Source organism: Lygodium microphyllum, chromosome 14 (genome assembly GCF_053477565.2).
Source record: "Lygodium microphyllum isolate KBCC chromosome 14, Lygodium_microphyllum_v1.1.10, whole genome shotgun sequence".
Classification (NCBI taxonomy): domain Eukaryota; kingdom Viridiplantae; phylum Streptophyta; class Polypodiopsida; order Schizaeales; family Lygodiaceae; genus Lygodium; species Lygodium microphyllum.
Window position 1 is genome coordinate 130,603,654 of NC_141148.1, and position 22,394 is coordinate 130,626,047.

Here is a 22,394-nt window from a genome sequence, read left to right on the forward strand (position 1 = left end):
AGGAAAAAAGACCCAATGAGACCAAAAGTCTACCTAATAAAGCCCATGGTAGCTCTCGTAGTCAAAAGCAAAAAGACAAAGACAAGGTGTGATGGGAGGCGGAAGATGGGAATATTCAGAACACTTGCATTCCAATTGATCCATAACATATTTTTGCATAGTTCTCCATATTATTACTGTATACAGAAAGTAATTCTAGGCTCATGACTTTCACAGCACAATTTATGCCAACCCTGACAATAATTTTCCTTCATTTTTTGTCCTTAAACCCTCATCTGAGCTGTTATCTGCCCCATAAAGTGAGAGTGCCCTTTAAACAATCCAGAGGAAACAACTTCAACATGTTTAGCAGAAGTTAAATGTCAACAACTTCAACATGTTTAGCAAAAGTTAAATGTCTCTCTAATCTTACCGCAGTTGATACATGTGTGGCCCCTACTTCAGGTCCTTGTCTTGCCAGCCCAAAGTCTGATAACTTTGGCATAAAATCCTTATCCAGCAACACGTTCGATGTTTTGAAATCACGAAATATAACCTGCATTTCATAAAAATGTCTTGTAAAATACTGGCACAAAAGCAGAGACAATGCGTGCATGCATGCATCAATGTATTTATATACATTCATATATACGTATCCCAAACAGTCATTCATAAGAAGGTTTCAGGTTTTCAGTCCCCAAGGAGAAAAGAACAGCTAGCATAAAAGAAGGGAAACAGCATTTAAAATATCATTAAAAGATGATGAATCAACGGACATAATGGAGCTATATTGTGCCCTGACACAACAAATTTAGTTGCATGAGTAAACTATTCCATTGCCACGATATATCTAGGTTTTCTAGGTACCACCCTCTAATTAAGTAACAAAGATAATTGCAATGTTAAATTCTGAGACTCATGGATGACTCCAAGCACTTTTCAGAAAGTAGTTTTTTTGAATTATCTCAATCTGAAACAGTGTTTCAGACCCCTGTTTCGGGAACATTTCTGAAACTTTGAAATGCCTTTATATATTTATTTGTTTGTTTGTTTTGTTTGGGGTCTCTTCAGTAAAGCCATCTATAGTGAGAGAATAGCAGTGGTCACACAAAGTTTTGCATGACCAAGAAGGTACTACTAACTCTCAACTATTGCTAACAACCTGTAGCTATTAAATAGTGACATGAAGCCTTTAGATTACACTTTTATTGCATGTGTTTGCATGCATATTTTTCTTCAGTAAAGCCATCTATAGTAAGAGAATGGAAGTGACAACCAGTAGCTACTAAATAGTGACATGAAGGCTTGAAATCCTCAACTTGTCACAGTTTGTTTGATATAAGAAATGGAAATATGACAGAGATGAACAGAAGATGAAGACAAGTTCATGTGACAAAGGCTTGGAGTCTTGTGTAAAATTTAAGTGGATGGTGTTATATGCATTGATATATTACAATATCTACGTATGGATTTAATGCTAAAATCTGAAACTGCTCCCCCGTTTCCAAAACTAACCAAAACTCCAGTTTTTGCCATTTCCATTTTCCTTGTTTCCGAAACTCCCCCATACTATGCCATCTATAAACAAAGCTTCGGCAGCTGTTGTCTTTTCTCTACAACAATGAAACAGCCGTGATCTGGATCTCCACAAGTACTAAACAAAGCTTTCAGCCACGTGTTTGCCATTTTCTACAACAATGAAACAAGAGTGGCCTGGATCTCCCTGAGTAGCTTATTTGCACTATCTTCTTAACAGACAATGCAATGGTACATAGTAAAAGGGTGACAAGTTGAGAAACTTCCTTGGTGCAAAATCTCTACGGCTTGAGCAGCATTGCACAGTTTCAATCCTTGATATTTGTTATGTAAACCCTGATTTTCTCATATAATACTCACAAATGCTTTTGCAATTAACAAGCCATGAATAGTATAGACTAGTCACTCCTTTAATTTCAGGTCATGCTACCCAAACACCTATGATTCAATTACTAAAACAAGATCCCAAGACTGGCTACAATCCTTCCTTTTTTTTTGGTGGGGATGATGTACTTGCTGAAGACAATGCAGTTGGATGTAGCAAGTGCATCCTGCTGCTACATATTCTCAAATGTTACCATGCAACTGGCAACTGGCTCCCAATATTGTTTTGACTCGCACAAGACTCTTGATCTTCAGCATTTCTCTTCCATTCTCTCCAGAAGATGGAAAATCAGAGTGCAGGAAGTAGCAGCAGATTTGGAAAGTGCAAAGCACATTGGTGTTGAAGCAGATTTCGGATGGGGCAAGTTCTTTATAAAGGAATGTCCAGGATTTGAGAAATCAAGAAAACTGTAAGCTGGCAAAGAAACGTTCACATTCTTTTGATCTTTCCACTTGTTTTCCTTCCACTTCCTTCTTGCTGCAACTAAAATTCTACAAGAATAGTATTTGCTTATTGAGAAGGGAGCCGTTTTCACATGATCACATGAGGCCTTGGTAAGTTTGACCTAAACCATGTTAACACAATTACCTGATGTGATGTGCCCGTCTATTGGCTGCCCGAGCACGTCTTTGGCAGTCCATCGAGAAACGAATCTAAGCATCACCGCCCGGCACTCCCATAGAATGTCACGGGGTTTGTCGCCTAGGATTTCCCGAGTCTGCCTCGCAACGGAATATTTGCGGCCAAACCCACTAGGGCCGACCTGAATCTTGAATCCCTGGTGGTCAGGTTCCCCGGTCACTCTACTATATGCGGAGTTACCCAATTCAAAGCAAGTCCATACCCCACTTGGTTCAAGGAGAAGTAGGAACGAGAGGGATGCGTCGCTCCACCCCTCAGCCCGTAGGGCATAATCCCATTCCGGTTCCCAAAAATGGTATGAATTCGGGTATTAACCCGTGCTGCCCAAAGATCGAACGACAGTAAAATCTTGTGAGAAGTCTCCCAGTTCTCTGGGACCACCCTCATAGACTTTTACCCGAATACTTCTCCCTTCCCAATGAAGTCGGCCTATGTTCTTAAGGGCTCCCCATCAAGGTAGGATATATGGGACGCACCTGGTTACCAAGCGCCGCGGTTCCTTGACCCGCAGCTCCATCGGTTGAAGCGGGATCCGTGCTTGATCGATCCTTACTTCACTTGGGAGGCATCATATAACTCGGCTTTTTCTTCACGGCTATGCACCCAAGTTACGAGAGAGATGACTCCCCGTGGAAGGAATTCGTCCGTGAGAACCCTCTCTAAGAGGGGGGGGGAAAGAAAGACAACAAGCTTGGAAGCCTTCAAAGAGGGAAAATCTCTCTCTCTCTCTCTCTCTCTCTCTCTCTCTCTCTCTCTCTAGTCAAACAACGTGTAGGGGCCACGATCTCCAAATCCCCCTCCTTCTCCACGCTTAAGCCCTTTTTATAGTGTATGGCGTGGTTTTTTTTGGGGGGGGGGGGGGGGGGGGGGGGGGGGGGGGGGGGCGGGGGGATGATGGGATTTGGTAAGGTATGGAGGCGCCCCCCCCCCTCCCCCCCATTCCCAATAGGGCGGTCAGCTAGATGGCCGCCACCATGCAGACAATGGAGGAGGGAGTAGTCGTTACTCCCCTACCCGCGTCGTCCTGGAGCTCCCTCCCACGTGCGCTCGACATCCACGCAGCCCCCCCTCTACGTCTGCCGACTGGTGGCGTGAGGAAAAAAAAACCGTTATTCTTTTCTTTTTCATAAATTCGTTTAATTTTGGGGGGGGGGGGGGGGGGGGGGTATGTGGGGAAAGGGGGGGAGGTCATACGGCAGGAGGAAGGGAAATGTTAAATTCTTCCCCCCTTAAGGAATCGAGATGTCCTCATCTCGAAAGGAATTGGGGGTATTGTTGGTTGAGAGTGCTCTCGTCAATCCATGTGGCATCTTCTTTTGGAAAGTCCTTTCACTGGATAAGATACTCCTTGAGGATTCTACTTCTCAATCTCTTTTCCCAAATGTCTAGGATTCTAGCTGGCCAAAGCTCAAGGACTCCTTGGCTTGGCATTACAACTTGTTGATCATCGAGTACCTGGCTAGGATTGAATACATATTTCTTTAGTAGGCTATCATGAAATACTTTGTGAACCTTTGCATTCTCAAGGAGTTGGAGTTTATAGGCATTGGGCCCTAGGCATTTGAGGATCCCGTAGGATCTGCAATACCTTGGACTCAGTTTTTTAAATTCTCCCAATGATAAGAAACTCTTCTTGGATCGTACACGAATAAAAACCATGTCTCCCTCGTTGAAGAATCGCTCTTATCTATTTAGATCTGCATAGGCTTTTTGCCTATCCTTGGCAGCTCTAATGTCTTGTCTGATGGCCTTAACCTATTCATCCATTTCCTCCAGCATTGCCTTAGAAGCTTCTACCCTTAAAGTAGGATCTGAAAAGTTCAATGGGATGCGGCAATCATACCCATACAATACTTGAAAAGGTGTCATTTGAATGCTTTGTTGGTAGGAAGCATTGTAGGCGAACTCAACTAATGGTAGATATTGGATCTATTTCTTGGGTTCGCGATAGCAATAAGCTCTAAGGATATCTTCAATGACTTGGTTGACCCTCTCTGTTTGGTCATCAGTTTGAGGGTGATAGGCTATACTAAAATAGAGTTGAGTCCCAATGGCCCCGAATATCTCTCTCCAGAAGAGAGATGTAAAGAGAAAGTCGCAGTCACTAATGATCCTTCTAGGCAACCCATGGAGTCTGAATATCTCCTTGATGAACAGTCTGGCAATATCTGAAGCTTTATAATTATAATTTGTCTTGACTAGAATGAGATGTGCAACCTTAGTGAGCATGTCTACTATAACCATAATTGAGTTGTAGCCTCCTTGCACTAAGGGTAACGCAATAACAAAGTCCATGCTAATAAATTCCCACTTCATTTGGGGGGTGTTGAGAGGTTGCAGCTTCCCAACCATCTTGACATGTTCTGCCTTAATGCACTAGCAAGACAAACATTCCGTGACATATTTGAGCACGTCTCCCTTAAGCCTTCCCCAATGGTAGCTCTTTCTGACCGTGTTGAGGGTCTTGACATATCCGGTATGGCCTGAAAAGGGGGAGTCATGGGCTACCCACAGTATTCTCTGTTTGAGTTTCTTGCTCGAGGGTATACATAATCTTGTCCTAAAATAGACAAGTCCCTCATTGACGGAGAATTCTTGATATTTGACCTTAAGTCTGGGGTTTTGGTCCTTTTCCAAAATTTCCTTTATCATCTCCAAATATTCTGGATCATAGCTAGCTTCTTCCTTGGCTAGTTCAAGGATAGGGTTGCTAGGCATTGACACCATAGTTGCCAAAGATTCGACCGTTGAGGGTTTCTCCATGATAAGAGAGTTGAGGAACGCCTTGCGACTTAGGGCATCAGCGACCACATTCTCTTTGCTGGGTCGATACCTGATCTCAAAATCATACTCCTACAGATCCTCTATCCAACGATGTTACCTCATGTTGAGGTTGGTCTGGGTGAAGTTCCATTTAAGGCTCTTATGGCCCGTGACCAAAGAAAACTTGTTACCAAGCGAGTAGTGTCGCCAAAGTTTGAGGGCATAAATCACTGCTAGCAGCTCCAGGTCATTGATGGCATAATTCCTTTCATGGGTTTTTAGCTTCCGCGAGGAATAGGCTATAGAATGACCTTCTTGCATTGGTACACAGCCCAGTGCAAGTGCACTAGCATCCGTGACAACTTCAAATTCCTTGCTTAAGTCAGGGAGCTTCAAAATTGGAGCTATCACCAAGCTATGCTTGAGTTGATCGAAACTTGCTTGTTCAGAGAGCGTCCACACTATGGCAACTTGCTTTTTCAGCAAATTTGTGAGGGGTGTTACAATTAAAGCATAGTCCTTAATGAAGATCTCGTACCAACCTGTTAATCCAAGAAAGCTACACACTTCTTTAATAGTAGCCGATGGAGACCATTCTTGGACATCCTTGACCTTAGTAGGGTCTACAAAGATCCCTTCATTTGACACAATAAATCTAAGATATTCAATCTGCCTTTGAGGAAGGCACTTTGTCTTCTTAGCATAGAGCTTATGAGTCCTCATGGTCTCAAGGACGATGCGAACTTGGGACTCATGATCCATCTCCTCCTTGGAATAAACCAAGGTGTCATCAAAGAAGACGAGTATGAAATCATCGAGGTATGGTCTAAAAATGTCCTGCATTAGCCTGTTAAAGGTGGCAGGGGCATTACTCAATCCAAAAGACATTACTATGAATTCAAAATGACTATATCTGGTATTGAATGCCGTCTTCGGAATATCCTCATCCTTGACGCAAATCTGATAATATCCTGACCTCAAATCAATCTTGGAGAAGATTTTTGCTCCTTGCAATCGATTGAGTAACTCATCTATCCTCGGAATGGGATATTTATTTTTAATGGTTACTTGGTTCAAGCCTCTATAATCGATGCAAAGTCGAAGTGTACCATCCTTCTTCTTTTGGAATAAGACTGGAGCTTCCCAAGGAGAACTTCTAGGGCGTATGTACCCTTGGTCTAGTAGTTGTTTGAGTTGTTCATTTAACTCAATGGCTTCAGGAATGGACATCTTGTAGGGCCTTTTCGCAACTGGTGTAGCTCCTGGGATTAGCTTAATCTCATGATCCACTTCCTTAGGCAGTGGTAATTGAATCAATTCTTCTAGGAACACATCCACATATTCCTTTAACCATGATGGTTCTTCATTGGTGTCCTCTACTTGATCTGGTTTGTTTAGCTTGGTCAAGTAGATGGGTAATCCCTTCCTTATTCCTTGAACTATTCGCGTTGCTTAGCTAGCTGGATCTTTGATTTACCTGCTTCACCTTGTGTTGTAACTAGCTCACCCTTAGGATTCCGAAAGGAGACTTGACCCTTTCCACAATGAATGTGAACATTATTGGGGATTAGCCAATCCATCCCGAATAGACATTCATAGACTCCTAGATTCATTACCCTAAACTTAACAGTTGTGGGCTCATTTCCGAGTAGGGATTCCACCTTAGCAATTTGTTTAGTGCAAGTGATTTCTTGCCCATTTGCTAGTTCGACAAGCAAAGTGGGTGCAGCTACAGGGGCTATCCCTAACCTTCTTGTACAGGTTGGTGAAATGAAAGAATGAGTGCTGCCTCAGTCAATCAGGGTTTTGAATTCCTTACCCTAGTAGTCCGATGGTGTTTGAATCACTGAGAATTAGCGGTTCGGCCCCTTCTTATGAAGAGCGGCATGTACGGTTACCCTCTCAATCTCGGCTTCCATGCACGGATCTTCTTCTTCGTCAAATCCTTTAGTGGTAATATTGGAAGTTTTTGCCCTTCCCAATGCTGCACGACCGCAACCACGGGTAGCCCTGGCTTGGCCTTCAAATTTCCCTTGACGGCGGTCTCCGCCAAGTTTGGGACACTCCCTTTTGAAGTGCCCAGGTACATTGCAGTGAAAACAATGCAAGCTTTGATCACCTCTTTGAATGGAAACAAAGTCACTGATTGTGTTTGCTCTCGAGAGACTTCTTCCGTTGGCCTTGACTCTATCCTTGCGCCCTTTTAACTTGAGCTTTCGACATCCTTGGATTCTGGTCTCTATAAGCCCAAGGTCTCGACTTTGGCTGGACTTCCTAGGCAATAGGTCCTACTCTTATCAATGCATCTTGCAAATCCGAAGGACGCATTGATTCCAACCAAGTGTTTATTGGTGGATTCAGCCCATCACAAAACTTCGAGACTTGTTGGGGGATACTCATTGTCGAGGCATATTTCAGCAAGGAAACAAATTTCGAGTAGTATGCCTCTAAAGATAGGCCCAACTGCCTCAACTTAAAGAACTCATTCATCTTCTGAGTTCTATACACAGGTGGCATATACCTTCCCTGCACTGCTTCCTTTAGTTTTTCCCAAGTTATTGTGCTTTTAGTGATTGCTTGGTCTTTACACCATTGCTTTCACCACAACCTAGCTTCGCCAATGAGCTTGAGCTTGGCAATCATGGCTTGGTTCACAGGTGTTGTTACAGCTGTACTAAAATAGTCCTCCATGGATTCAATCCATATTTCGGCATCAACTTCAACAGTCTTCCCTTTTCCATCAAATTCTGGTGGTTTAATTTGTTTGAGAAGAAGCTTCTTCTCTTGTGCCTCTGCCGGGCTTAGTGCGGAAACAGGATTCTGGATCTGCGCTTGGGGTTGTATCTAGTTACCAATTTAAACTTTCCGTGTTAGGATTGCATTTACACATTCCTATACAACTTAAATCAATGCGCATATATTTTCCATTGCAACTATGCAACCATTCAAACGAACATAAAATTCCTACTTAACCATAGGAAAGTGTAAGCCTCAAGTACAATTATTCGGGAATAGATAGATTTTGGCTAAGATGATTTTCTTTTCAGGAGTTACATTAACCCAAGTTAATAATTCCCTATTGGAATTAGCTACAGGGACAGAATAGTAGTATGGATTGGGGAAATGGATTCTCAGGAAGCAATAAACCATGGGAAGTTCAAGAAATCCCTGTTTTTTATAGCCACGTTCATTTCGCCCCATTACTTTAATTCTGTCCGCTGGTAAAATTTTAACCACCTCTTCATAGATATAGCGGTTCTGATCTACTTACCGGCATCCGATGTGTAGGGTCGAGTTCACACGAGCCTCATGGAAGATGAATAACTCGATAATCTTCAAGTCTTCCAACCATTTTAACCTCTTCACATTGTTTTAAAGATAGACGAGTCAGTTGGCATCTATGTAGCAAGTATTCCGCGCTCCAAGTCCAACGCCTTTCCACATACAGCAGTGGGGGGTTGTAGAGCCGATCCAAGATCCCCATCATGTCAAATCGTCTACGATAGCTTGAAGATTTCATAGATATCATGAACATGATCTGAAATACGAGGAACCTATTCCATGCCTCGTAAGTCTGGAAGCGGCAACAATCCACAAGTGAGTAAAAAGAAAAACATTTTCTGCTGAAAACATCGCCTCACTCTTCCCAATTTTTTCCTAATTGTTTTAGTCGTTGGTGGGCTCTGATACCAACTGTGACGTGCCCGTCTATTGGCTGCCAGAGCATGCCTTTGGTAGTCCATCGAGAAACGAATCTAAGCGTCACCGCCCGGCACTCCCATGGAATGTCATGGGGTTTGTTGCCTAGGATTTCCAGAGTCTACCTCGCAACAGAATGTTTGCGGCCGAACCCACTAGGACCGACCTGAATCTTGAATCCCTGGTGGTCAAGGTTCCCTGGTCACTCTACTATATGCGGAGTTACCCAATCCGAAGCAAGTCCATACCCCACTTGGTTCAAGGAGAAGTAGAAACGAGAGGGATGTGTCACTCCACCCCTCAGTTCGTAGGGCATAGTACCATTCCAATCCCCAAAAATGGCATGAATTCAGGTATTAACCTGCGCTACCCAAAGGTCGAACGACGGTAAAATCTTGTGAGAAGCCTCTTAGTTCTCTGGAACCACCCTGTCGTAGGACAAACCCGTCGGGGGTTCCGCCCACCCACTTCCCTCAATAGGCGTACTTTAGTTATCTAATTAGCCCTATCACGTTTAGGTGTGACATGTAAAAGCAGCTTCCTTAATTAAGCCTCTTAAGAGGCAGGGTTTGTTTCACGTAATCTTATGGCATTGACACGAAAACAAATTCAAACAGGTTCCTTGGAAGTAAACTTAATATTAGCAATTTTATCAAAGATACACCTTATTCAAAAGGGAACAATATCCGCAATCAATAAAGATGCACTTTATTTCCACCAAGTTTCTGCCTTGCACTAGTAACAAGGGCCCTCGAGAATCTATCTCGAGTCATGCAAATTGTTTAAGTATGACCCGAAGACAGGGAATTTACAGCCAGAGCTCCCCTTGGTATCCAAGCGTCCAAACCAGTCCGCGGAGAGACCTCTCGTGGCAGGTTCGGTCCACGTTCCCGTCACGGCTATCTAGAACCCCCTTGGCTAGGGTTGGCGGCCAGCTGAGGGTGGTTTGGTTTGCCCTCCAAAAGTTCAACCTGATTCATTATTCCCATTTCTTTTATGAGTTTGGGGTCACACAATCATTTTTTAAAGCAATGTTCCTAAATTTACAAGTACAAATAAGGATGTAGGTGAGTGATCGGGACATCTGCTAAGGAGGGGTTTCTCTCTTGATGCTTAGCGTTTGTCCTTCTTGCCTTGGCGGCAATTTCCAATATCCTCCAAGGGCTAGGGAATACCTTATTTCTGACCCCGCTCCCATGTGATAGGAGCGAGCAATTATGCAATTGGATCTATTCTCGGATGGTGGTTGTCCTAGCTTACTAGCCTTTAGTCTAGGGTTCTGGCCTTGAAAAAACGACACCCGAATTCTTCTTATATTAACATTGAGTTGTGTCATGGTTAAGGGTGATATCATCAAGGTTGTTTTGACTTTGTCAAGGCTAGATATAGGACAGAGACCAAAGAGTGTTTTACTTGTCTCAGGGTCCTCCTAGTAGTTTGGTTCACTTACTTTTAAACCCCTAATAAGTCGAGTTAAGCTCTATCCTTGCGTATATAGGGCTCATTTTATTGAACGGCCCTGAGCAATTTTAACATTTCATATGCACGACTTACAATTATCTTTAAGATGAATCCCTAGCAGTGCAACTAAAACTGACCATGATGCCACACAATCTAGATGCGTGTCCTTCCTGAGACGATGATGCAATGCAAAGCTTTTGCTTTTGGGAATTCGTTTCGACACGCTTATGCAAAACATAAATAGAGACTTGTATTTTTCTTTTGAGTAGGGAACGTGAAGTTATCACGCCTAATGCAAAAGTAAACCACTTCCCTCTGAAGGTTTATAGAAGCCTAATACCCAGCTTAGTATTGCAATGACCTACATATAATTATCGTATCATCCCACGATCCTCATGTACTTGATTCAAGCCTTTACTCCTACCTTTCCAATTTCACAAATCTCGCGATACAAAAAAAAATGCGATTTCCACTTAATGACGAATATGCTTGAGTGTCCTAACAACCCATTTTTTAGTACCCTTTAAGCATGCCAATGCTAGTGCATAATCTAAAGTACTATGAACACAACCAATAAAGTCCTTGATTTTTAGTGTGCACGAATGCAAAATCTTTTGTGCAATTTATTCATTCGAAACATGCCAAAGTGCACTAAAACACAATTTCCAACATAATTGAATAATGCAACCTAAATGATGGTTAGTTATCATAGACTTTTACTCGAATACTTCTCCCTTCCCAATGAAGTCAACCTATGTTCTTAAGGACTCCCATCAAGTTAGGATTTATGGGACGTACTTGGTTACCAAGCGTTGCGGTTCCTTGACCCGCAGCTCCATCGGTTGAAGTGGGATTCGTGCTTGATTGATCCTTACTTTGCTTGGAAGGCATCGTATAACTCAGCTTTTTCTTCACGACTACGCACCCAAGTTACGAGAGAGATGACTCCTCGTGAAAGGAATTCGTCTGTGAGAACCCTCTCTAAGAGGGGGGAGGGAAAGAAAGACAACAAGCTTGGAAGCCTTCAAAGAGGGAAAAATTCCCTCTCTCTTTCTCTCTCTCTCTCTAGTCAAATAGCATGTGGGGGCCACGATCTCCAAATCCCCCTCCTCCATGCTTAAGCCCTTTTTATAGTGTATTGGGGGGAGGGGGGGGGAGAATTTGGTATGGAGGACCCCCCCCCCCCCTATTCCCAACAGGGCGGCCAGTTGGATGGTCGCCGCCATGCAAAGAATGGGGGAGGGGAAGAGGGAGTAGTCGTTACCCCCCCCCCTACCCACATCGTCTTGAGTTTTCCCCCCGCGTGCACTTGACATCAATCGCAGCCCCCCCTCTGCATCTGCCGATTGGCGGCATGAGGAAAAAAAGACCGTTATTCTTTTCTTTTTCATAAATTCGTTTAATTGGGGGTGGGGTCATACGGCGGGAGGGAGGGAAATATTGTTACACCTGAGGCCTTGGCTAATTTGATGGGAAGGTTTGGCAAGTGCAAGTATCCACGTTCCAATAAGTTGTAAAAATCGATGTGGATACTTGCACTTGCCAAACCTTCCATCAAGTGTGCCAAGGCCTCAGGTAATAAGAATGTCAAAGTTTCTTTGCTAGCTTACTATTTTGCTTGTTTCTCAAGACATCCTCGACGTTCCTCTATAAAGACCTTGCCCCATCCGAAACTCACTTCAATGCCATTCTGCATTGCAGGTTTGAAATCCACTGCCGCCTCCTGCACTCTGATTCCCATTGTGTAGAGAGAGAGTGCCAAAGTAGTGCCTAACATCACAAGTCCCACGCAAGCCAAAACGATGTTTAGAGCCAGCTGCACAGTGATATTTGAAAATATGTAGTAGCAGGATCTCCTGCCACAGCCTACCTGAATGCACCTGCCACCCTATTAAATGGTGGAACATTAACAATTAAATGGACAAAAAAAATCATGCAATTTCTTAATATAAACAGCAAATAAGCCATGTAAGTGTTTACATACTACTTTGACAGATTTAAAAGCAACTAACACTTTGCATTCCATAAACAAAGGACATTACAATAGTAGTGGTCCCTAGATGGAACTATCCTATAAACATAGCACGTATCAAAAGAATGGAGCCATTTGTACCTGAATGCCATCTATCTCCTCATGCAAATATGCAAGACCACAAGCAGCACCTGATATAATCTGCAGCCTTTCTGGCCAGGAGAGAACCTGTGGCCCTCTTTGAAAAAGATGATCCTCAAGGCTTCTATTAGGCATGTATTCATATACAAGCAGGCGCTGTATGCCCCGTTCATCATCTTCTGCACAGTACCCCACCAACTTCACCAAATTTGGATGTTCTACCATACCAAGGAAGCGAACTTCTGCAAGCCACTCTTTATGACCCTGCCAAAGCATTTACATAGCATACTGTTATTCACTTGGACTTTTTGCCATCATACAGAATTGTTTCCATGAGAAGTGCCACTCTTTCACTTATAAGCAGGGGAATTTCCATGTTTGATATCTTTGTGTAACAGTTTTTCAATTCAAATTCCACGTTATTGGCTTCTGGCAAGTTAAAACCGTGGTAATTCTGACACGAATTGACAGGATTATAAAATGCATTGGGAGAAGGTAGAATAACCCCATGCAACTATTCCTGCACATAGGAATGGTAGCAAAAACAGGGCAAAGAGGCATCTACCAGTAGCTATTGATATGTGATAAAGTAGTTCAACCTTAGATACACAATCTAGTATGTTATATGCAAAATCAGAACTCCTTGGGACCTCCTTTCAGAAATAAGGGAACGTAAGCTATTGCTTGATCTTCTCTGCGATCATTGAGCAGCGAAAATTTGTGTTTGCCTATGAGAGAGAAGAAAGCAAAGAGTACCTGTTGACCCTTGCGGTTAAGTTGCTTGACAGCAACCTCCTCTGGCTCGTTGGGATTCTGGGGCTTGATGACACCTCTGTATACGCAGCCAAAACCTCCCTCTCCCAGCAGATTCATTCGCGAGAAATTCCTCGTTGCTACCCGCAATTCCGTGTAAGAAAACACTCGAAGATCAGGAGGCCTTTGTGAAGCGCTCTGAGATAAGGTCTGGTCGGTCGATGCAGAAACAGATTCAAGCGACGGATCTGACATGACCTGTAGTCTGCTTTCAGGAGCTGACCTTCTGCTTTCGGGAGCAGACCCATGGCTAGAGAAAAATCCCCACGAAAACCTATGTTTCGAACTTACTCGCTTCTCAGAGTGAGAGAAGGAAAAGCACGTCATGCTGAACTGTGAACGGTTTCCAGAATTCACTTGTAACGCTTAAAGGTTTCCAGAATTTAGTATGAAGTTGCTATATGCCGAATTAGAGGATTAGAGCCATGCATCCTGCTTCGTACGTCATTCAACGCTTGCCCTGAAACTTAAACGTCTGTAGAAAGGTTACTGAACGAAGAGGAAGAAGCAGGATAAGAGGAGCAATTGCATGGATACGCTTTTCTTTAGGTCTTCCTTTGTCTGATTTTTGATTTTGATAGCTACATTAAGCCTTTTCAACTAACCGTGCAGTCTGCGTCTAACACCTGTCGCTGCCATCAAAGTGAGGCCTGCTTTTCGCCTTGAATGCGCGTGATTCCGAGAAGAAGAAGCGGCCATTCCTTCTCCGCCATTATCAGCAGTTATCTCTCTCTCTCTCTCTCTCTTTCTCTCTCTCTCTCTCTCTCTCTCTCTTCTTCTTCTTGTCTGCGCGTCGGCAGCTTTCTCTCACTTCTTTGAAGCTCTGTTCTTTGAAGTTTGAGGTGCGGCGATGGAGGCTTTTCGTGAGAGGGAAGAAAGGACGACGGTGTCAGGCCCGGTCCATCGATGCAGGAGGGAGATGGCCAAGTCAAAACTGGTCATGGTGGATATGAGATAACGTCCGGAAAAAAACTCATAAAGAATTATTAAGAAGGTCCAGGGAGAAGATGATGATGAAATAGGTTTTGTTAATTCGACAGGAAATGGGATGTAGACCGCATCGTCACGAGGGGACCATTGGCCCTTGACTTTTCCAGACAAAAGCCAGGTTGCTCTTTGGATTCTGGAAGATTTCTGGCCTGGTGGTCACCCATGACACACCACTTACAAACTTCGTTTCGTAAAAGTTGGAGAACCTATATTAGGCTGATCACTGATTGCACACCGGTGCGGATGGACAAGTTTTTAAAGAAATACGTGCCCTATAGGTCGCGTATTTTTCCACATAGGTCTAAGTTCTAACACTTCGGGCACGCAATCTCCCCCATCTTGATATCCATTCACGCCTTCCTTGCTAAATGATAGTACATGTTCAATTCATAAATATTGTAACACTTACTAGGAATGGCACCCTCACCAATTAATGTCGTTCGGAGTATCTGAACCACTAGGCCGCATTTTCAAATCTTGGGCACCATTTAGTATTTAAACATATTCTCGAATTGTTTTGGAAGGGGCGGAGCGTGGGTCATTGCCCAATGTGTAATTGCACATAGTTCACGTGAACATCTGTTACCGAAAAACGTGTTTTAAAATGACCAATTGAGATTGTGGACAGCACAAAATGGTATAGATATATTCGTTTACACCAATAGATTGCTAACAAGTAGGCAAATGGAGCTTGCAATCTCATTCCTCTCATTTAATGCAATATTTGTTCATAAGGCTTAATAGGTTATGCAAAAGTTACTACCATGTCACTCTTCAATTACGCATGAGAGAGAATAAACATGACTCGTCTCTCATGTGCGCGGTGTATGAGGAGTGGTGCGCAATCTCAACCAAACTAGGTTGAAACTTGACACGTGTAACTAGGTCTACATAGTGGTTGCATCTTAATATTTATGTTTGAGAAAGGTACGTGCTTCTTTTAGAATGTTCTAGTTTACTTGATGTTTCTACATTGAAAAATAAGTACTACATCCTTTGACTATAATCCTCGTGTTTAGAGCAACTTCTCCTAAAACCTTTAACTATTTACATTATGAATCATATTAATTTCAACAAAGTGAAGTTGAAATCTTACTGAGTTGAATGTGTTTCTAACCATATCTAAGAAAACATCTATTTTAACTATATAGTAGAATAATTTTTTAATAGTTAATAAAATTAAAATAAATCAAGAAAATTAGTAATAAATTAAAGCAATACTCACAACTTTTTGAAGCTAATGAAATTTGGCTAGAAACTTGTCGCACCGCCTAAGACATCGTGTTGATGAAGAGTATCTTGCAAAACTTAAAGTCAAGAACAAGAAAGTTGCTTAGTTAAAGTTTGAGACTTGTTGGCTTTCACATTTCATAATTTTTTTTGGCTAAGACTTGACTTAAAAACATGTTATATAAACATGTTGAAGAGCTGGAATATGTCTCTTGATTGTTTTATCATAATGAAAGAAGGTACTATTCCCTCATCTTTCAAGATGAGATGCACTTTTCTTTGCTTTTCTTTACATTCCTTTATTATTCATTACGACAAAAAGGACTAAAGGTAGATTCTAATATTGTAAAAGATAATCAAATTTTACTGGAAATTGTTGGATGTCATGTAAATGAAGAGTACTTGGAAAACATAAAACCAAAAGCCAGAAAGTTAGTTAGAGTTTGAGATGCAATGGCTTTGACATTTCACTGTTTTTTTGGTTAAGAATTAACTTGTAACTTCATAAAAGTGTAGCAATAGCATAAAAGGCACATGAACGCTAGTTCAAGGAGCTTATCGAAGAGCTAGCATAGATCTCTTCATTATTTAATAATTATGGAGGAAGGTGTCATTTCCATGTAAGCTCTCAAATTTTGTTTACTTTTCTTTACTTTGTTTTATTTTTCAATATCAGAAACATAGGTTGTAGCAAGAAACATATTTTTGTAAGAAGATTTTAACCTTGGTAAAGATTGTACTTCTAAGGGTATCCTGCTCCTCCAATTGTATGTGCTAGTGTAATTAATTAAGAAAAATAATTAAATTAATGTATCTACTTTAATACATCTATTTTAAATATTAATTATAGTTAACGAGACTCACCAAACTAGCACAAATTGTGTTGCCACTATAGGGATCATAAACAGTGTTGCTGCTACATGGACGGACATTAGCATGGACAATAAACTACATTGATGCCACACGTGCATGATGAACTCCTCCTTGTGGCACATCAAAAACTAAATTATTTATTGTATTCTTCTTCAATTTTTGTTACAAAATAGGAAAAACCTCTCTCTCTCTCTCTCTCTCTCTCTCTCTCTCTCTCTCTCTCTCTCTCTCTCTCTCTCTCTCTCTCTCTCTCTCTCTCTCTCTCTCTCTCTCTCTCTCTCTCTCTCTCTCTCTCTCTCTCTCTTTGTGCAATTTCAATTGTCCATCATAGAGGGTGACAAGCTTGGGGTAGAAGGCGAGATGATGGTGAGGTAATCGATGATAATGGTGTCCCACTATGGCATTCAATCTGTTCAAAAAACCAGATATTTTGAATGAATGGAGGAATGACACCTTCTCCCATAATTATTTAATTACGAAGAGATTTGTGCCAACTCTTCGACATGCTATATAGCATGTTTTCTCATTTCATTTAGTTTTTTTTTTTAAGTTTTTGAAGTATTGTTATTGTTTATTGATTTTATTTATTTATTTTACTATAATTACTATTAAGAAGAAAAAAAGCATCATCCTTGCATGTCGAAAAAATAAACTATCTTGTTTTTAAATTACGAAATATAGCATGTTTTTTCATGAACAAGTATATTGCAGTCTTATGATAAAAACATATTGTTCTCATCAACATCAATGGTGGACACTACAAAGAAACAAAGTCACAAGGCATCCTTCAAGACTTTAGAAAAAGAAAAACTATGGCTTCTAGAAAAACATCACTAAAATTGTTTGTTGCAACTTGGTACGACATGGAAAATTTTGAATTATCTTGGGCAACAGAATGTGAAAGCATCATTGGAAGACTAACAATATGCGCATCCTATGGTATAGTCACAATGCAACATCATGTTGTCAACTAGCAAAAAGAACGATCCATCTACATAAGAAATACAAGTTACAATGGCTTTGTCAAGCACTACTCTCATCCTTGCATGCCAACAACATAGAGTCAACATGATGATAACTAAATGTTGACCATATCTTACGAAGAAAGAGGGAAACAAATATGTGGTGTCACTCTTACCATACTACACAAAACGAATTCTCAATGCAAAGCCGTTACATCCATCTCAGTCTACAAAATGACAAGAGCAATTGTGAACAGAACCTTGGACTGTTGATCTATTCTTGATAATCCTCTAGTCTCTTGGAATGATGGATCACTTTTGCAACACCATATACTAGAATTGACTTGACTACGATTGATATTGCCAATGTGTTTGCTTTCAACATGCTCTATAATCCACTAATCCAGAAGTACATGGCTATAGTAGAACATCCACATCCAAGGATATGGCTTTGCATCTTCAACAGGAAATCCATTGAAAGGATTATAGAGCTTCATCGTGAAAGCTCTCTATTCAAATGCTCCAAGGGGATCACGAGAATGAAAGATGTTATAGTTTACTTGAAAATATAGTTGAGCCAAGCCGATGATAGGCATTCCAAAAAGCCGATCGGTACGAGTTCGCATGCATCATATTACAGAATAATAATCATCTCATTAAAAGAATAACAATGTTCAGAAATAGACAACTTGCTTGCAAGAACCTCACCCTGTCTAGATATCACCTTGGAAAATGCAGTGTTTCCGTTCTTATTCCCACTTGGCCATGGCGCCTACAACCAAAAGAAATGTGAAAGTTCAAAATCACGATAAGTGACTCAAACTACATATCCATGTATATTCTCCTTTCGACATCCCCCATGTATTTAAATAATGCAAAAACTTATCTACAAACGTACTTCGCTTCGAAACACGACGTATGTCTAAACACCATCAGTAAAACTGCTACATAACAAATATGCAAGAACTACATATAGAACTTCAAACTCCTTTATTTGAGTTACACATGCCAACCTAGTTGTTTATCGCTTTTCTTGTAAGTGTGTGTGTGTGTCTACTATTTACTAATCCTAAAAAGAACGAATTACAAAGATTTGAATCTAACCTTAATAAACTAAAAAGACGAATGACAAAATTGTTTAAACTAATCCTAAAAAGAACAAATGACAAAGATTTGAATTTAACCTTTTAGCTTGCAAACACGAGTGTTATGATGGGACCAACTTGGGACGCGAGTTTCGGGCCAAAAACAAGCTTTCCAAACTCTCCCCGGCGCGGGCAAGGAGCCTTTTTGAAGGTAACACGAGCTTTCTTGGTATTCCGCAAGGGCTAATAAGGAAACCCCGGCCCACCATCTCACTAACCCCCTCACCTCTCACCCCAGAAAGAAAACAATTCCCCCCCCCCCCTCATTTTTCATTCAATTCACTCACCTTCCCCCCTCTATTTTTCAACGAGAGGCCCCGAGCCACTTAACCATGCCCAAGTGTGACGTGCACAATGATCGAGGAACTGACGTACGCATCTCCACACACCTATGTATGACCTTTCTCTCTCATCAATTAAGAGACGAATTTCATAAAATGAAGAGAGTGGCCCATTCTACTTAACTCTCCCCCCTTTATATAGGCTTAAGGCTTCCCAACGTTCAAAGCTTTTTAAAAGGTGAGAAGGATCGAAGCTTGCTTGGAAGAGCTATGGCGGGAGAGTACGAGCAAGAAAGAGAGAGACACAAAACAAGAACTCCAACGATCACAATGTGTGATCGGGCCTTTCTTTATTTAAACTGTCACTAAAAGAATAAAGAATAAAGTGACGGTGACGGGCACCCGCCACCTGCAGTGTGTAGTGGCAGGTACTGTCAGTGTAGTAATACACAGGCAGCTAGGCGAAGGTGCCTTTACCCCCAACAACCTCCCACTTAAAGGAAAATCTGCCCTAGTGAGGAGAGAAAATAGAAAAAGAAAAGACAGTACAATGTACACATGTACAATAGGATGAGGAAAGAAAAACGTCATCTCATCCAACGTTCATCAATCTCCTAAGGAAGGAAAAGCGCTTAGTAGTGAGGCTTTTTGTGGGAGCTTTCACTCTTTGCCAAGACCCACGGACCGCTTATTGTTTCAAGCGTTCCAAGCCGAGCACTAATGGCTACCTCTCACATAGCCAACGTGCCATCCATATCTACGGGTGTAGTGAGCTTACCTTGATGCCGTTCGAGTTACCTTCTCTCCCGCGCACTCCGGTAGCTCCACGATCCAAGTGCAAGCTTCAAGCAAGCTCCATCCTCAAGCTCCAAGCTCCAAGCTCCATTGCCGCGAGCAAGACAAGAGAAGAGAAGAGAAGAGAAGAAGAGAGGAGAAGATGGAGAGCTTCTCCTCCTCGGTCCCTCACCCTCACACACTCACTCCCTCACACTCTCACACTCCCTCTCTCAAGCACAAGCTCAAGCAAGCAAGAAGAAGAAGAAGAAGAAGAGGAGAGCTACTTTTGGCCACACACAAGAATGAGCTTCTCATTCACTTTTCAACTTTATATACAAAACCCTAATTCCCTTTTGGGCGGTCATCCCCTTTTCCCCTTTTTACATGGCCGGCCGTAGTCTAGGCCCTTTTTCCCATTGTCCTTCTATCTTCCTAGCTTCCTTTCCACCGCCCATCTACATTTACAAATTGCACGGCCGGCGCTCTTTTACAAGATTTCAGGGTGCGCCTTTTTATTTTAAAATGCGTCTTTCCCCTTTTGTATTTGCCTTGGCCTTTTAAGGTTGCCCTTGCGCTTTTGGCCTTTTCTCCTATTCTTTCTTCAATCGGGCTACCTTTTTTCCACCTTTGCCCTGCGTCTTTTTTATTTCCTTTTGCTTTCTTCGTGTTGGGGTTAACATTACCCCCCTCCTAGACGAGTGCCAGTTCCATGGCACTCACTGTCATAGGTAGCAGGCTGTAGCATGCACCGAAGACGTGGGTGACAAGGACACCGGTGGTTTCCGTGGAGGAGTGATGGTGGTGGTGTGGAAGAAGGTCCTGGGGGCCTGTTGGTGGCCAGGGTGGCTAGTGCAAGGTTGTTGAAGTTGGTGTTAGGGCTATTGTGTGTTGGGGGTTGCATTGAGGGCTAGCACAAGTGGTAGTTTGTTGGGGATTCTGCACATGACGATTCTTTGCGGGCTTGTTGGATGGTAAGGGATAAACAGTTAGAGTTGAGTGTTGATGAAGAGCGAACAACACCTTATACCTGCAAGTGGAAAAGCTCGCATGTGGTCTCTCCTTAAGGGGTAGTGCTAGTCTTCTTATCGTGCACAAGACATATTTTGATTAGTTTGGGAGACAGGTCAAACTCTAAGCAAGCCTGGAGTATTGTCCTGCACTTGAGGATCCAAACCGTGTATAGGTTATAGTGTGAATATTAAGTGTGTACACATGCATATTTAGGTATTACTTAGTTAGAAGACTATCGGCCTAGTTCCTTGTATAGCAATCAGTGAAGCAAGGGGCTAAGTTGATGGAAAATTTTGTCGATGAAGACGGGGAGTACACTTGAAGATTGCTTGAGACATCATTATGGTCTTGTCAAGGTCATGTAGCATAAGTGAGCTCCTTGATGTCTAACTCTTGGTAGCTAGTGACTACCTATAGTGCGTGAAAGGTATGGCGTACTTTTCCATTGTCTTTCATGCCTTGTTTACCACTGTGGATTGTAATGGCATTGAGATTAGTGCAAAAGAATTGTGCAAGTGGTTCAAGGTGACAGGTCTAACCATAGGCGAGGCGAGCTCCCTAGGTGTGTCCTGCCCTTAATGTGCCCTGAACAATTGTGGGGGATGTACAAAGGGCTAGGGGATTAGGGACGGAGCCAGCCGATCAAGGTCACTAGACGTACCTAATTTGAGGACCCCTAGGTGCGGTGCCGTGATCGTGTGTGTTCTTTTGTTTTCTTTTTCTTTTTCTTTTTTCTCTCCCCCTTTCTTTTTTTCTTTCTTTCTCTCTTTTTTTTTTCCTTCTTTTTTTTCTTTTTTTTTTTGGTGGAAAAAAAGAATACAATCAATGCCATACATTGAGGCTGTTAGCTTTTCATTTGGATTGAGAAATGTTGGGATCCAAAGGCTATGAAGGATGGATATTACAGAGATGATGGTGTCACCAGCCTTGATGCTAGAGGAACTGTTGTTGAGATGAAGAGATACACTTGAGATTTTGCAAACCTCCTTGTGATACACTCGATGTTGGTACCAGTGAGGTAACGACTGTCGTGAGCCAACTATAGAGTTTTACCTAGAAAGAGAGCGTGTCCCATGAATGTGCTTTGGACCATGCGATGGGGGCGGTTGGCAAGGGTGCTTTTGGCGGCGTGGCTTTGCCGCGGCTCGTTGTGGGGTTGTTGGTGTTGCGGTGGAACATTTTCGCACAAGGACCTGTATTATCCTGCATCCACTTGTCGCTTCATGAGAGTACATGCATTGTATATGCCGCAACTATAATAAACCAGTGCAATGCAAGGAGACATCACTTATCGGAATCCTATGGTGTTGACTTAGATATTTATCCCCTGCGCTTGATTAGCTTTTTCTTTTGCTAAAGACGTGAAATATATTAAACGCAGATATGAAAAGTTCATACAAGTCGAGAACATGTCAACATTTAACAACAAAAAGTTATGGCCAGTTATCAATTGATAAGCCCTTTATGCATCATGGGCTACTCGATTTGTACGAGGCGGGGTGAGTCTGGGTGGCCGGGTGATTGGGGCTCTGCTGGTGTGGGGCTCCCGTGGGGGTGAGCAGGGAACATGTCGGCTGGGACATGAATGGTGTAATCCCGGCCCGCTACCGTCTCCAGAATGTCTTTAAATAATTCATTAAATTCTTCTCTTTCCCGAGCTGCCCTTTCTGCCTTTGAGCATCTGGGGCCCGAGCGGGAGCTGGGAGTTCATGCCACTAGTGCTGCCACCTGTTG

General features: G+C 42.3%; 1 protein-coding gene across 3 annotated transcripts in view; it reads right to left on the reverse strand.

Annotated features, from left to right (window-relative positions):
- LOC148026113 (serine/threonine-protein kinase PCRK1-like) overlaps positions 1-14,374 on the reverse strand; it is a 34,261-nt gene extending 19,887 nt beyond the window's left edge. The window contains exons 1-4 of one of the 3 annotated variants that reach the window (XM_087693369.1): positions 13,997-14,374; positions 13,335-13,851; positions 12,579-12,842; positions 413-535 (exon numbers count right to left, since the gene is read on the reverse strand). In XM_087693369.1, coding sequence (XP_087549495.1) covers positions 413-535; positions 12,579-12,842; positions 13,335-13,718 — 771 coding nt within the window. In that variant the 5' untranslated portion in view covers positions 13,719-13,851; positions 13,997-14,374. Of the gene's footprint in view, positions 1-412; positions 536-12,578; positions 12,843-13,334 lie in introns of all 3 variants that reach the window. The other 2 variants (XM_087693368.1, XM_087693367.1) reach the window with 2 other exon arrangements.
- Between the last annotated feature and the right edge of the window lie 8,020 nt (positions 14,375-22,394).